General features: G+C 36.4%; 1 protein-coding gene across 2 annotated transcripts in view; it reads right to left on the bottom strand.

The window, feature by feature from the left end:
* Positions 1 to 13,306, bottom strand: part of NALCN (sodium leak channel, non-selective) — a 380,160-nt gene that overhangs the window by 54,774 nt on the left and 312,080 nt on the right. For both annotated transcript variants that reach the window (XM_045186646.3, XM_024578981.3), the window contains 8 exons: positions 8,228 to 8,329; positions 7,760 to 7,829; positions 5,145 to 5,236; positions 4,927 to 5,049; positions 2,780 to 2,836; positions 2,425 to 2,545; positions 2,197 to 2,328; positions 1,099 to 1,266 (listed from right to left, as the gene is read on the bottom strand). In XM_045186646.3, coding sequence (XP_045042581.1) covers positions 1,099 to 1,266; positions 2,197 to 2,328; positions 2,425 to 2,545; positions 2,780 to 2,836; positions 4,927 to 5,049; positions 5,145 to 5,236; positions 7,760 to 7,829; positions 8,228 to 8,329 — 865 coding nt within the window. The remainder of the gene's footprint in view (positions 1 to 1,098; positions 1,267 to 2,196; positions 2,329 to 2,424; positions 2,546 to 2,779; positions 2,837 to 4,926; positions 5,050 to 5,144; positions 5,237 to 7,759; positions 7,830 to 8,227; positions 8,330 to 13,306) is intronic.

Raw genomic sequence — 13,306 nt, 5'->3', positions numbered from 1 at the left:
TTTATCTCTTTGGTTGTCGGACTTCCATACAGTTTGATTTTCTGTCAGTTCTGATTGTTTTTGTTTTTAAATTGTTGTTTTCCTTCTTTTGGTTGTTTGAGGAGGCACAGTGTGTCTACCTATGCCTCCATCTTGGCTGGGAGTCAAAACATGTAACTTAAAACACATTTTTAAAAAAATGTTAGTGACCCTATGCCTATAGTAATATTCCAGCCTGTCTTACAGACTATTGTAATACCTTACAATCAACTGCAACTGCAGCTATTCTCTCACCATAGGTTTCTAGAAAGCAAGATATAAACAGGCGTATGTAAATTAATTCATATTTTTCATGCACAAGCAGAACTCATCAATAATAAAAAGAACCCTTTGATCACTCCTCTCTAAGGCAAAGATCCTTATGTAACAGATTGTGAACAATATGCCTCTTACTTAACATTTTATCTGCAACCCTGCTCTTAGCAGACCCTAAATCAATGTTTGCTCAACTAAAATGAATGTTTTTCCCTTCAATCACATTTAGAATTGTTTTTCCCCTCAGTCACATTTAGAAGTATTCATTACAGTGCATTTAGATTACTTAAAATAGGGTACATTTGTATGTTCCTTCTTTTAGCTTGTTTTATATTAACTTCAGAGATCAGAGACAAAGATCGGAGACAAATTCTATTGTTATATGCTTTCAGGGACATATTGAATGAGATTATAAACCCAAATGTGTTAATTCCTAATATTATTTGTGAAGTAGGTGGTGTTGAATCTTCTTATCCTTAACTTTCAGATTAGAAAACTATATCCTAGAAAGAAATTAGGGTCAAGAGTTAGGAATGAAAGTATCAGCAGATACAATGTCTTTGGATTCTCCTTTCATTATCATTTCCAGAGTGCTTCTCTTTAGTTTAAGAAAAATACTTGTTGAGTTAAATATACTAATAAGGTGGAAGCATTTAGAGTTTTTGAAATGTGTATTGTGCTTTGTTAGTTTCAAAAACCAAAACTGTAGACTTAAACTTGACAAGCAAGACTTATTTTAACCTCCCTTTAGCTTCATTAAAGAGTGGACTATGGGCACTGGAAGCAAAGGTAACTGCAACCTACCAAAAAAATTTCCTTGAAGCCACTGAAAAGCTCTCGAACAACTTTCCTCATCTGTGGCACCAGTTTGAATATCCGTAGAGGTCTAAGGCACCGAAGCACCATGAGGAGCTGAGCTCCTGATTCCGCAGGCACATTTTGAGGCATCCAACAAAGAAATATCAAGCTCACCTAGAAGGAAAATAATTATCTCTGAAGTTTATATAATTTATCCTCTATTATCTACATTTTCTGAGAGCCAAGTGAGCACAACTTTGCTTTAGCAGAGACTCCACGTGTTATTTGGGACAAGCCATCATCAGGTGGATACATGGTCTCTTAACTCTAAACTATGAACCCAATTTAGACCCAAGCAGCCTCAATGGAAAGTCATCAGGTATAAGCAGGAATGAAATAGGGATGCTCACCATCTATGTACATTAGTGCACTCTGCCCCTTCTCTTAATTTACACACTGCAGGCTCCACTATTGTCAACAGGATTGATATTCCTTTGATAAAAGATACTTATGCTTGACCTGACACTTTTATTAATGATGTAAACATGTTACAGTTAATGATCACAGTTCTCCTTGCTGTGTTGAAAAGGGCATTGATTTTATGCCTTCTTGGACATAAGAGAAAAAATGAAATTTCTTTGGTTGCTTCCTATGGTTTACCAAATTAGTTTAATCAAACAGTTGAATGGTCTTTCTCAGCTAGATACTTTGTGGTTTAGAATTGAGAGAAAGGTCCAACAACACTCACTTTAGTTTGCTTTTGGCAGTAAAGGGCTCCTCAATCAATTATATAATGTAGGTGGGGGTTTTTTTTGTTTTTTTTTTTTTTTTAGTTTAGGAGCCACAAGAATTGTGGGGCAAACTAGATTTGCTATCTCAGACCTTATTAAGGTCTTATGAAAGTGGATGATGTATTTCAACCACAACAATGAATATTTAGATTTTTTAATGAATGCCTCTTATTCAACTATAATGGACTTACATACTCAAGAAACAGTTACGGCATACCAACCTTTTTAATTCACATATCTCACTCTTGTACTAAGAAAAGGAGATTTTACAAGTCTATTACATTTTATATTTAGGAAATAATCAAAGGCTTACAAGATATATAAATATGTCCATTACTCCACCAAAGTCCCTGATGACAGCAGTTGGGGTGAAAAATAAGCCATCTGCCATAATCTTCAGATTAAGCTCAATGCTCATGAATATCACAAATACATACTCAGCAATCTAAAATGAGCAAAAGGCAGTTTGATTACAATGAATGGAAAAATTGCAGGTAACTCTTTTTCTTAGGAACTGTGAGCTGAGATTCAGCAGCCATACCTGTAAAGTAGGTGCATGCATGACTCTTCGAAAGGGGGATTCAAACATCATGGAAATACAGGAGCAGATGGTTACGATGATCATGACCCAGTCCAGGTAAGTCACCAGTCCCAACAAATCACTGCCAAGACCAAACAAAACTGAGCAACACTACCAAAAAAGCCTCCAGTAAAGCCTGTTAAAGGGCAGAGAAGATGCCTCTGTGATTCTAATAATGTGAATGGTATTTTTTTAATGAATTACCAATTGTCTATTTCATAGCACAAATAGCAAGAAAACAAAGGGTGTTTTTATGCAACATGAAATAGTACACAGACAATTCATATGTGTATGGGAAACAGTTTGTAAAGCTTACTAAAGTTGATGGTACTTCGTATTTTTCACAGCTCCTGTGACAGGATCTGTTTTAGATCTGTAAGAGAGAATAAACATATAATCACAGCGTGGGCTTTATAGCTTTGCAGCATAAAATCTCTTTTTTACTCTCTTTCCAATGTACATTATAATATATGTTAACTATATGTGACTTCGGAAGACAGAGAACATGAGATGAAAGAAAAATTAGAAGAGCTTGCAGCTGATACTTATGAAAGTAAAGTTTTATATTTCTCAAAATACTTTATTTTAGAATTGGAGATTCCATTCAACAATTTCTTACATGGGTATTACAAAATTAAATTCTGACTTTCCTTTAAAAAACTCAGTTAAAAATCTTTGCCTTAGTAGCTTGAGGATGTTCTTCACAATTAGTTAATTAAATATCAATAAATTCAATAGAGTCTTTCACCCTGTATTTAAGTATGATCTTGTGGAGTAATGTATATAGAATTTCTTGGGGAGGGGATTTCTAACTTTTACTTCCAGGGAACCAATCTTCAGTGAAACCCCAAGTGGTGTTTATATTTGTACTCCCAATGACAACAAAGTCATCCTCAGTCCATATCAGCTGCATTGCTGACAAGGAGAATTACATCACATTAAATGAAGTAGAGAATTAATAATTATATATTAATATGAAGGCAGCCAACAGGATAATTTCAGATAAAAAAACCCAGTTTGGAACTGAAAATCAACTCTAAATTGCCAACTTCTTCCTTTACTTTGTGAAAACTCAGGGAGTGTTTAATGATTATTACTCAGCTGCTTGAAACTATGAAGGTCTTTCCAGAACAGCAGAAAGAACAATGGATTGGCAGTTAAAGAGAGCCATGCACTAACTAGCTGGTGTCCTTGAGCAAAGCTCTTATCCTCTGCTGACCTAAATGCCCCCCTCTGTTGAAGAAAGGGGGATAAATGTTATCAAATGTTTGCTGAGGTCTCTTTCAGTCCTAAAATATTATCATAGTGTATTAGTTTCAGATGGCTGCTATAACAAAGTACCACAGATTGAGTGGCTTACACAACAGAAACTTATTTTCTCACATTTCTGGAGGCTAGAAGTTTAAGATGAAGGTGTCAGTAGGATTGGTTCTTTCTGATGGCTGAGAGAATATGTCTCAGGCCTCTCTTTCCTTGGCTTATGGATGGCCATCTTCTCCCTGGGTCCTCACATAGTCTTGCCTCTATATGCGTCTGTGTCCAAATTTCCTCATTTTATAAGGACACCAGTCATATTGAATTAAAGCCCATTTTAATGACCCCAATTTCTTTAAAGTCCCTATCTTGGTTACATTCTGAGGAACTGGGGGTTAGCACTTTAACATATGAATATTTTGGGGGGACACACAATTCAGCTCATAACAGAGACTAAATATCAAATGCTATTGGTTACAAAGGAGATCAATTTACTTAAATGATAGCATCAGGGAAGGTCCAATTGCAGATGGGAAAGCATCTGTACTTCTTCCAGGACTTAATGTCTTCAGGATATTCATTTAAAGTTATGCATGACAAACATTCCCTTTCATCCATGGCTGCCAACTAAAATGGGCTTGAGTCATCACAAATGCAACGTCCTTCCAGTTGACTACATTGACAGCTTCTTGCAGATTTCTTCATTTTGGGTAGGAATGGAGTCACTGGCCAATGGGTTTTCTTCTCATAACACTTGGTAATGAAAATACTAGTCAACTTTCTTTCTACTTTACATTATTCAAGAAGAAACCAACTGGGGTATTTTTGATCACAAAGAAATTATAAGTCAAATAGACATGCTCAATGACCTTCACCTTGTTGTTCAACTTCCCTTTGCTTCAGTATTTCCAAAATAAATATGGAGTTAATAACACTGGTACAAGTTTATTGGGCAACAGTTAAAAGTGAACAAATAAAAATGGCTGTTAAATGCTTTCTAAACATGAGTTTTATATAAATGTTAACTATTTGCAACCTTTGTTTTCCACCTGGTTGGCTGCTTAGCAAACAGGAGCAGCATGATTAATTAGCCCACAGTTTATTTTGTGACCCCATTAGGATTACATGTTCCTTCTTCCTGGTATGACAACCTTCCCTGCTGTTTGTGTGATTCAGGCCAAACACCTGACTGAAAGTGAGTGTACTTACGCATTGAAGCGAGCACGTACCACCACCCGGCAGAAGTTTCTGAACCTGTGTTCTCGTCCTACTATGAACAGTGGCTTATCAAAGTATGGATGGTTCTCTCGCAATTCCTCTTCCTGCACTTTCCTGAAAGGGGACATTTGTAGAAAAATAAGGTTAAGGTTAAGGTTAAGGTTTGCTGTTCCAAAACAAGAGTCAAGAAACACTGTAGCATCCTATACCTTTTCATTTCTGCTTGCTCCTTTTTTTCTTGGATCATCTTTATTTCACTGTCTTCTCTTTGTGCATTTCTATATCTCACTGTATTGGAATGCTAGAAATAAATAAAAGGGGCAAATCAAAATAACTAATATTTTTGAAGACCCCCCAAATGATCATTTTTTAAAAAATTGAAATAAATATCTTTATTTTCTATATATTTTAATGGCCACAGTCATCTTAACAAAGGTATGTTTTTTTTTACTCCAAAGGATTTTTCTCAATAAAAACATGTATTGAGAACCAATTATTTGCCAGGCACTTTTCTAGTGCTGGTGATATGGCAACAAGAAAAAGAAAAACAAACAAACAAACAAATCTCCAACAGGATTCTAGATCTTGTGGGGCTAATGTTCTAGTCAGAGGAGACAGACCAAAATTAAATAAAAATAAATAAGAATGTTGGAAAAGGCTTAGCACTCTGGTAAAAAAAACAAATGGGAATAAAAAGTGCTAGAAGCTTCCAAGTTTAAACAGACAAGTCGGAGCAGGACTCAATAAGAAGTTATCTGAGCAAAGAGTAGGAGGATGCAGGCCCCTGGATTTTAGCAGAGATGTGTTCTTCCAGAGTAGTGAGTGGATCTGCGCATGGACTAGCCAGAATGCCAGTATAGGTGGAAAGAAAGCAAGAGTAGGGGAAAATGTGGCCAGAGCACTGTGTGTGTGTAGGGAGTTGGGGGGAGCAGATCATGTAGGACATTCACTCTGGTTTTCACTCTGTGGGAGATAGAGAACTTTCAAATAACTTAATAAGTTTCATAGAAAGTAGTCCCTATATTGAATATCTGTCCCCTATCATTTGGAATAAATGAAAAAGATGAAACTCTCTATTTTAAATTGCTTCTTTTATGGAGGAAATAATATTAGCAAACATTTCTCATAAAATTAGCAGAACCTCCATGACCATTTGCTATGAAGAAGAAGAGGATAGATTTTTCTTAAACATCTATGTAGAAAATGTAACAAAATATCTTTGAAGAAGAAATAAACCTCTGAATTGAAATAATTTAAACAGAGCCTTTTGTTGTATACATTTAAACATTTCAAAGTGATGTTCTAATTTGATTTTGAATTGTACTGTGCTTCTACTGAATTACATTAAAGGAAAGTCCTTTGAATTAGTGCTGCCTCTCTGAATTTTTACCCCAAAATTTCTGCATGCACTATGGCTGAGCACAAATTACACTGAGTAGAGAGGCCATGTATTAGATCCAATCACAATTCCATGTTGACAAAATAGCAGATCATATCAGATAGCCTCTGGCTTAAAAACTCATGTAGGTAATATGTTTCTGTTAATTAGAACCATGTGCCTTGAGTAATTGCAATATTAGGTTGCTCTCATCACCAACATCTTCCATTCTCAATTTTACCTAGAACACTTAGTAAGGAGAATTTACTCTAAGATAGCAGTTTCTTGAAAGCAGATGAAGTATGATGAAATATTCCAGAAACTCATAAGAAAGAAGAGGTTAGTGATGGAAAAGACAAAAACAAAAAAACTGTAAAGCTTTGCTAACTTTCTCCTGCTTGACCTTTTTTTTTTTTTCAAATGGTATCTTTGGCTCTGAAAATTCAAGACTGCTCTCTTATCTAAGTTATCCAGTCAACTTAAGACCTATACTTTAATCCAGTTTTCACTACTGGTAATTACTTAATATGTACTTTCCACCTCTTATGGTAATCTCAGCATGGTAGAGCTTCAGGTGAGTCTAACCTGGAAGATAGACTTAAGCCTCTTCGGGTGCCCTTAGAGGATGGTTCCCTCCTTCACTCATCTGGGGCTCTGTGCTCATGTAGAGGAGTACATTTTGACCATCCTCTAACATTCCCTGCCTCAAAATCTCCACCTTCCATTTCTTCACATTATTTTATTTTTCCTTATAGTACAGAGTCAATCTGTCACAGCAATGAAAAAAGAATAAAATCATCCAGAAATTATTATATATTTGTTTACTTGCTTATCATCTCTTTTACTAGACTGTAAGTACCTGCAGGGCAGAGATGATATCTTATTTCTCCATTAGTCATTTAGAATCTGGCATATGATGAACGCTTGATATATATTTGGGTCAGTAAATAAGCAAATGAGTGATCTGAAGTCTGAAAGCAGAGATATTATTGGGAAATCTAGTGCAGTTTTGACATAACTAAAGAATTTTTGACATAACTAAGAATTTCTAATTCTTTTAGAAATAAAATTTTATTTCCTACTATGCCAAGTCCTGAAATAATGGACAGTGGACCTAGATTCTAGAATATTTTAAATTTAGTAAATATTCAGTTAATAATGTGAATCATTCCTATAAAATGCTTTGGATGTCTTTAATTTCAGTCAAATGTAACTGATATGTCATTTTTATGCTGCTATCTTAAGAAAGTATGTGGGATGTCTGGAATTTTCCATAGTTAGCCATCAATTTTCTGTACCTGATCTCCTGAATTCCTCTGGTAGAAAGTCTTAAGGAAATGTGACCAATGTGACAGAAAGGCCCAGGTGCTGGAATCATCTAAGCAGTCATTTAAATACATTTTCATAATCATTTTTCCAAAATCCAAAGCATTGCTTAGAACTTACATCTTGTGTCAGAGTTTCAAGGGATTTCCCCCTGCTGATCCTCTGGCTGTTTGATCCGTGTCTTAGTGATCTAAAACAACCACAACCAACTGGTCAATATGTACATCTCAAGACCAAAGTTTGATTTAAGCAATGATTATTTAAAAAAATAAAATGACTTTTCTTAAATAAAACAACTTATTTATTTATTTTTTTTATAGAGAAAGCTGTAGTCTATCCAAATGTCTTTGATCTTTATAAATTTTCCTTCTGATTTTAAAAGTGAGAATTTGGCCATCACCAAGGAAAATATTTTTCAAAGATCTTTTGAATCTTTGGATATGATTGTAAATTTTATTATTGTTACCCATAGGAACAATAATAAAAGGAATAGAACCCATGCTTCTAACCAGGGCTATGTACAGTGAACCCTTCCTATAAAATTCCTCTCCTTAGTTTCTATGTAGCCTTGGCTCCTGATGTATTTACCTGCGCTCTTGGCGGATATGGTGCTGCACACTGAGAATTGACCTTTCCTTTGCTGGCTGCCCCTCAAATGATCCACTCAGCATGCGCTGTCGAGTGCAAGCTCTAGGGGAAAAAAAAGAGAAAGCCTAAGATAAATGCATGATCTGTACACTTGGGATGAATAATACATAACTACTCATTACACTTATTATTTTTAAGGAAACATCAATGGTAAGGCAAAAACAGCAAATGACACACAACCATAAAGAAAAAGGAGCTTTAGGCTTCATGTCAAGAACACTTACAAAGCAGAGCTGTCATAGCTATGAAGAAGGGCTGGAAAATAAACAGAAAACTCTTGCCCCCTGCCCCACCACCTGTGTATTTTCCTTCCCATCACCCAAATAGGTGAGCTTCTATTGAGATTCTGTAAGTAGTAGTATAAGCCTGACCACGGTTAATCATGATGTTGGTTTTTATTGGAGGTTTCCAATAAAAGCCCTTAGGGAAGGATTTGTCTATGGAGGCCCCTGGGATAATGAAATATATGTTCCAAAAAGATTTTGTAGAACTCTAGGAAAATCAGAAATCATAAAGTTAGATAGATGCACAAATTAGCAAAAAAAGAAATAACTAAAGTAGAAATTAATATCTAAAGAAACCTGTCTAAAGCTTGTGATTTGCAGATAATCAGTTACCATTTTCTTTGCAGCCACAAAACACCAAAGACTTTTAAAAATGTGTTCTCTTCTTATAATTGGGTGTCTCTACACCTGTGGTGTGAATGATTTGGAGAGAGAACAAAATTTCTTCTCCAGAAAGCTCCCTCCAACTGAAAATGACAGAATTTCCCCTGTTGTAGTAGTCAAGTGCAAAGAAATAATACACTGATTAAGAGAGCTATGTTCCAGAGGCAAAACTGTCATGAATTAGTTGAGTGACCCTCTTGCTCAGTTTCCTTATGGGTAACATGGGGAGAAGGCCTTGATCTCAAAGAAAACTTATAGGCTTAAAATAATATGTTTTATGATATGAAAATCTTATGACACTGTAATTTGTTCAAGAGCTGATCACATGTACTACTGTCATTGTTTTACATCACACTTTCACATGTATGTTTCCGAACTTGTTACCTAAACTGGCTTTGAATTCTATTACTGTTTGTCTCAAGGTTAAGATCTTTGAGAAAAGATCTGTATCTGTTTATTATACATGTAACAGCAACTTTTATGATACCATGTGTATATTTAAGTACTTAAAAATGCCTTTGATTTCTAATGAAGATAATTATGGTGAATACCTATGAAAAATTGTAGAATGAATGCAAATTCAATGAGTGCAAATGTACTATAGGAAATAAAGCTCAACTCATTGGTATTCTTAGATTAATAAGCAGCATGAATCTTTCTGAGATAAAATACAAGTCAAAATTTTATTGAACAACAAAGATTTATGACAATGATATACAGAGATTCTGCTTATTTCCAGGATTACAATGATGCTGCATAGGAAGATACATTTGTAAGTTAGGCTGAGTTGACAAAGGTGTAGCATGATCTTATGTATACTAAAGATTGTACAACAAAAAATTGAAAATTATGAAGCTATTCTGTGAAAATCTATTTGGGCAATGGTGTTATTCTGACATAGATATACAGATCCTTGCCATTTGTGTAAACCATCAACACTTAACCTGCAAGCCACTGCCTTAGTAACTTTTATTCTTTTGTCACAAGACTCCCCCTTAAAGTAGCTGAGACCTACAGGCCTTATATGCAAAACACATACACCTGGATTATAACATACCCATTTCAATTGTGTGTCTTACTATGTTTGAAGTGGAAGAATGTAACTGGCTTTGCTTAAGCTTAAGCTGCCTTTGCTAAAGGACTGCTGCTTTTGTTACCGGACTAAGCTGGTCTGGGTGCCTGTGCACATCAAAACCCAATTAAGATGCAAGAGTCTGCAGCAAAGAAAGTCAGGATTTATTTCTTAGTAAGTGGCCCACCCTTGGAGACACAGGTGAACTAATGCTCAAAGAATCTGGCTCCCTGATGGCTTCTAGGGCATAGGTGGCAAACATAAGGCCTGTGGGTGAAATCTGCCCTCTACCTTGTTTTATCGGGCCCAGCCCCTTGTTTTTACCCAGCGGCAGTGATGAGCTCTCACTTAACTGTTAAGGAGTAGTTACATTTATACAGTCCTAAAATTATATTTGCACCTTTGAAGGCAACCACGAGGCTGATGTGGTACCTGCTGAAAATGAATTTGATACCCCTATTCTAGGGGATGGGTTATATAGGGGAAAAATCATTAATCATGGTAACTAAGGGAGTTAGGGCCAGGGTCAGGGTCATGGTCCCTACTGATTGGTCAGTGCTAGGGTAGAGAATCGCTGATCAGTGTTCCTGGTCCTTATGGCAGCCATAGTAACATTGTGTCTGGTTTTGGTTGCTTTTCTGGATCTGGAGTTGAAACACAACTGAGACCTAGATGTTATCTCTAGTTTGCTCTGTCTCTATGGTCAGTGGAATCTGATCCGAAGATTATTTGATGCCAACCAGATTCTCATTGTCCTGAGAGCTCAATGATTAAAGGAGTGGACATGCAAGGTAGAGAAGGAGGCAGGTGAGTCAGGTTGCTAAATGAAACCAGTTTGAATCAAAAAGAAAGAAAGGAGAAAAGGTTATACTAAAGAAATGAAGTTTCTGTGCAGTTACAGTGTTTGCCCAACAGCCCAGCCTGAGGCTGACCGGGCATTCTTACCAAAGAAGAGTTAGCATTGCAGCTACTGATTCTAGAGCCTAAAGGATGTCCCAGCACCTGGGTCAGCATAACACACCCATGCCTGCTGGGTGACCTCTGTAGATCTTACTGAGACCCCTTCCTCTGACTATAAGACAAACAGGTCTCTGTGGAGACCCTTTGGCTATTGGAAAGACTCTCCCTGCCTTGTGACATCTCTTCTTCCATCTCCTCCACCAATAGTGTGGCTGAAGTGGTGAGAAAGCAAGTCCCTTTTCCTCTTTGGGATTTTTCCCAAAAGAAAAAGTATTTTCCACTGGATCTAGAGAATTCGGACAATACTACTAAATAGGGCTAGAGTTTCAGCCATATATGTGAATCTTTGTTCTCTGTATGATTCATGATTCAGTCTTTTTGTGTTTGGGGGAGGGGGACTGGTTTTTAGCTCTACCCTGTGATCAGAACCCGTGCTTAATCAGTTGAGATGACCATTTAAATGTGTGTAATAGCTAAAACCATTTGTTTTAATTTCCTTTCCCTACCACTTTCTTCTATGTTTATAACACTGTTTGCTAGTACAATTTTAAACTAGATAATGATGGGGGGGCAGTGCTCAGTAACTATGGGCCCGTTAAATTGTGTAACAGGTGGCTTCAGAGTTCGGTAGAAGTATAAACTCCAGTTGTTTCCATTTCCTCAGTGAGAGGTCCTTGCCAGGGTCTTCCTGTTCTTGAGCAGAGGCTGCTTACCTACCTCCTCATTTCCTGGGCTTCAAAAGAACCCACATAATTTTAGCAAAGTGAAGTCAGGCAGATGGGGCCACCTCGGCTTGGTAAGAGATCCCCTGTGCCAGCCCTACACTTCCCAGCATTCCATCTCCGAGTCTGGTGAGCAAAGGTAGACAATCTCCAATTCCATTTAGCAATGCTCTTGTTCAGTCTCTTCTTGGATCAAATGCTTCCTCTTTCCTGTGAGTATCTTCAATGGCTTTTGAATGAGAAAACTCAGTAGGTACTCAATAAATATTTGTTAAATGAATTAACCTTATAATTCTGTGAAGATCAAATATTTTATTTTCTTTTTTGATTACTTCATGCTTATGGAACATGGACATAATCACAAACAAAACAGTGTTTGAAATAAGCTTTTTAAAAGGGAAGTTAAATAATCTTAATTTTATCTCAGCCTGGAATACTATTCCATCTCGAAATTAGCTGCACACTACTGATAGATGACAGCAATGAAAAAAATTAGACATTATGTCTTGCAAGTAGGAAATTTATAAACCTCTCTCTATATTCTAGGTGAAAGCTATTAAGGGAGACCCAAGTAAGCCAACATGAGGCTGAGATAAACTCATTTCAATATCATAAATGGAAGATCTGTCACTGAGAACATGGTCTCCATATATTGTGTTACAGCAATCTATTGCCAAGTTGAAATAGTAAATGATTAAAGAATTAAAAAATTTTAATATTTTACCAGTAAGGAATTTGAAACTTTTAATATTTTACCATCATTTTAGTAAAAGACCTACTCTAAAGAAGTACTTGAATGTTCAATTAAATTATATTTTTTCACTTAAAATTTTTCATTTGAATTTAGATGGCTTTTGTTCTCACATAAATATAAAACAAGTATGTTTTCAGGAAGTGTGCATGTATTTGCTGCCTAGAGAAGAAACAAAGATAATGGTATTGAAAAACTCACACTGATCTTTAGGGAAGGTCTTGGTCTCACTTCTCTTAGGGGAAAAACACTGTTATTAAGGTCTTCAACATCTCAATCTCGTCATCACGGCACATACTGGAAGGGCCAGTTTCCTAGAACACCATCTAGTGGCTTAACATAAAAATACTGGTCTACCAGCTTGGCCTCTGGAACTGGGAGGCACAAGGCTTCAAGTGTCTGGTAAAAAATAATGAACTCTTTTGTCTTGTGTAACTGAGGAAATTCTCCATTATGCAGGCATATGTAATCCTTTTATTCCTACTCCCTGGAGGAGAATCACAGTGAGCCATTTTCCTTTTCCCAGTCGGGGTCAATGTTATGCCCTCTCTACCTTTGAAAGTAAAACAAGCCTAGGACCCCTGATGATGATTCAAATGTGGGAATATTCTTCAATAAACATATATTCCCAGTTGCAAAAATATTACCCCTGGTCTCTTGCCAAGCCTTTGAAAAAAACATGTGAAAGATTGATTCTTTTTTTCTTCTTCTCTGCATTGCCTTTGTGCTGTGGAATTTCAATCGCATCTTAACATGACAGCCATATATGTATAATCTTCTATGGAGAGTGAGGGAAGAGAATGGTGTCTTAAGAAATCGTCTCTATTTTTCTTGACATTTCTCCAT

Source organism: Desmodus rotundus, chromosome 13 (assembly GCF_022682495.2).
Source record: "Desmodus rotundus isolate HL8 chromosome 13, HLdesRot8A.1, whole genome shotgun sequence".
In the NCBI taxonomy this organism is placed as follows: domain Eukaryota; kingdom Metazoa; phylum Chordata; class Mammalia; order Chiroptera; family Phyllostomidae; genus Desmodus; species Desmodus rotundus.
This window is presented reverse-complemented; position numbering and strand designations above follow the sequence as displayed.